General features: G+C 39.4%; 1 protein-coding gene across 1 annotated transcript in view; it reads left to right on the top strand.

Annotated features, from left to right (window-relative positions):
* Positions 1-379: 379 nt before the first annotated feature.
* The window catches only part of LOC118477156 (fatty acid synthase-like), a 3,692-nt gene continuing 1,931 nt past the window's right edge, over positions 380-2,140 (top strand). Inside the window, exons 1-2 of the mRNA XM_035969455.1 lie at positions 380-518; positions 959-1,135. Coding sequence (XP_035825348.1) covers positions 422-518; positions 959-1,135 — 274 coding nt within the window. The 5' untranslated portion in view covers positions 380-421. The remainder of the gene's footprint in view (positions 519-958; positions 1,136-2,140) is intronic.

Here is a 2,140-nt window from a genome sequence, read left to right as displayed (position 1 = left end):
ACCCATCATCACTTACCCCCATTATCATATCTAAAATCATCATTACTCTCAGATCCTTGACATAAATCTATATTTTTCCTTGAATCTCGATCTCTTAACCAGTAACAAGATATAATAATAATGTGCTTAATTCACAGTTGAACACTATCATATGCACCTGTTTCTACTAATCAGATGGTGTCAATCTCATAGAAATGGGCAAGGGACCCCAACAAATCACAACTGTACTCACATCGGTTTACTCTTAAGACGACCTCAGTCAACCCGGTACCCCAGCTACTTTGTCCGGTTTGTAAACTCGTGATGTTTTCCCCCCTATTATCTTGGTTAAAAGAATGCTTACAAAAGCTCGTAACTATCATTTATCAGCTTCTAAGGTCTTGGTCACTAACGCACTTTGTACCCTCTCTCCCTTGCAGGTATGGCCATCCAGTGGGGTGCCGTGGGTGATGTGGGAGCCTTCATGGTTAAGACTGGCTATGAACGAGAGGGACAAGCCATGGTAGCCACGTTTGAAGGTAATATTGGCTATAAAGGCCAACATTTATTCTTACAATCTGTAGAGGATTGCACGAGATGCAGACATGCATTTTCTAAGCATCTTCTCGTCAAGGGCATCGGTATGAGAGCACTGTGGTCTGTAGCACTAATTAACCATTGTTCCTTAATAAAACTAACTCCATTGTGTTGAGTTCTATCGTAGGGCTACATTATAATGCTGGCTTTTAGGATGTAGCAAATGTTCAAATAACAGTCAAGCATCAATAGAGAAAATATGAAGATTTCGTCTTTTTAAAACTTTTCGCTCTTTAAACAAACTCCATTGTGTTGAGTAGGTCTTCGTATAATGGTGGCATTTTAGGATGAAACATACTCTTAAATAACAGCCAAGTCTTAATAGAGAAAAATTCGTCTTTTGTTAAACACCATGTTCATATTTTTATCTTAATCTCTCAAGCCATGGGTCTGACAATCCAGAAGATGGACTCGTGCTTGCACGCTTTGGACACTTTTCTGCTGCTCAAGAACAAGACAGTTGTGGCATCCCACCAGCCGATTTCCTTTCAAAAGAGTCAGAACGGAGAAGGAGGAGGAGCCAAGAAATCTCTGATAGATTCCGCCAGCAAGGTCTTTGGTGAGTGACCCTCATACAGTACAAAGGGGTCAAATGGGAAACAGGCTAAATCATATTAATCCTAACACAACTTAGCCTATTTACAACGTTTAAGGATGGATTTCACTCGTTCTTAACTTGCTTTGTCATAAAAGTACAGTTTGTGAATGGTGTATTTGGTTTTTCGTTTGATTGATTCAATAGGGATATTCTACACGCATTGTTCTAAGTTAAGGGTTGGTATCCTGATTTTTTCCCCAAATGGATTTATCTTGTTTCCTTCTGACCCTGTTATACGTTTGTTTCCCACACAGGCGTATTTGTTTGCGGGTCAAGATCCCCCCCCCCCAAAAAAAAATCCCTTGTAGTATACTCACGCCAACATGCCATTTACAGTTTTCACAACCTCTATGTAACACACATGTAGCTATTCTCGCTGAAACTCATTTGTATCCTCAATGCAGACGCTTACAGTTACACTGAAGTCTTGTGTCTCCAAGAGATGAGCCTATAAAGTATAAAGTTGACGACATTACGACATCAACCTCGTATTGACAATGAAGCAAGACAACAGTATCATACAAATATCATCAAATGCACTTCTTCAAAAATTACCAAACACCTTCTTTGACATGTAAATATTATTTGACATTGAAAACAGTACTCGTGTTCTGTTACATTCAAGCTGGGAAAAATCTCCTACAGAATGCAATTAAATGTTTGCACCCAGTATTGGTTAAAATAACGCCTTACACCTTACGTACAGCATGTTCCAGTCACTCAGTTTGTTCTTACACCAGCATGAAAGCATTTCAAACATATTTCACATACCTGGTACGTATGTATTTCAACAAATTCCACATACGAAAAACACATTTTGCAATGACGATATCGGTGTCCCTCCTCTGCTTCGCTTTTGTCATTCTTGCCCTTCATTTTTCTTTCCATGTTGTATGTCTGTCTCTGTCAGTCTGTCTATCTGTCTGTTCTCTTTCTCTCTCTCTCTCTCTCTCTCTCTCTCTCTCT

This window comes from Aplysia californica, unplaced genomic scaffold (genome assembly GCF_000002075.1).
Source record: "Aplysia californica isolate F4 #8 unplaced genomic scaffold, AplCal3.0 scaffold00146, whole genome shotgun sequence".
NCBI classification, from domain to species: Eukaryota; Metazoa; Mollusca; class Gastropoda; order Aplysiida; family Aplysiidae; genus Aplysia; species Aplysia californica.
This window is presented reverse-complemented; position numbering and strand designations above follow the sequence as displayed.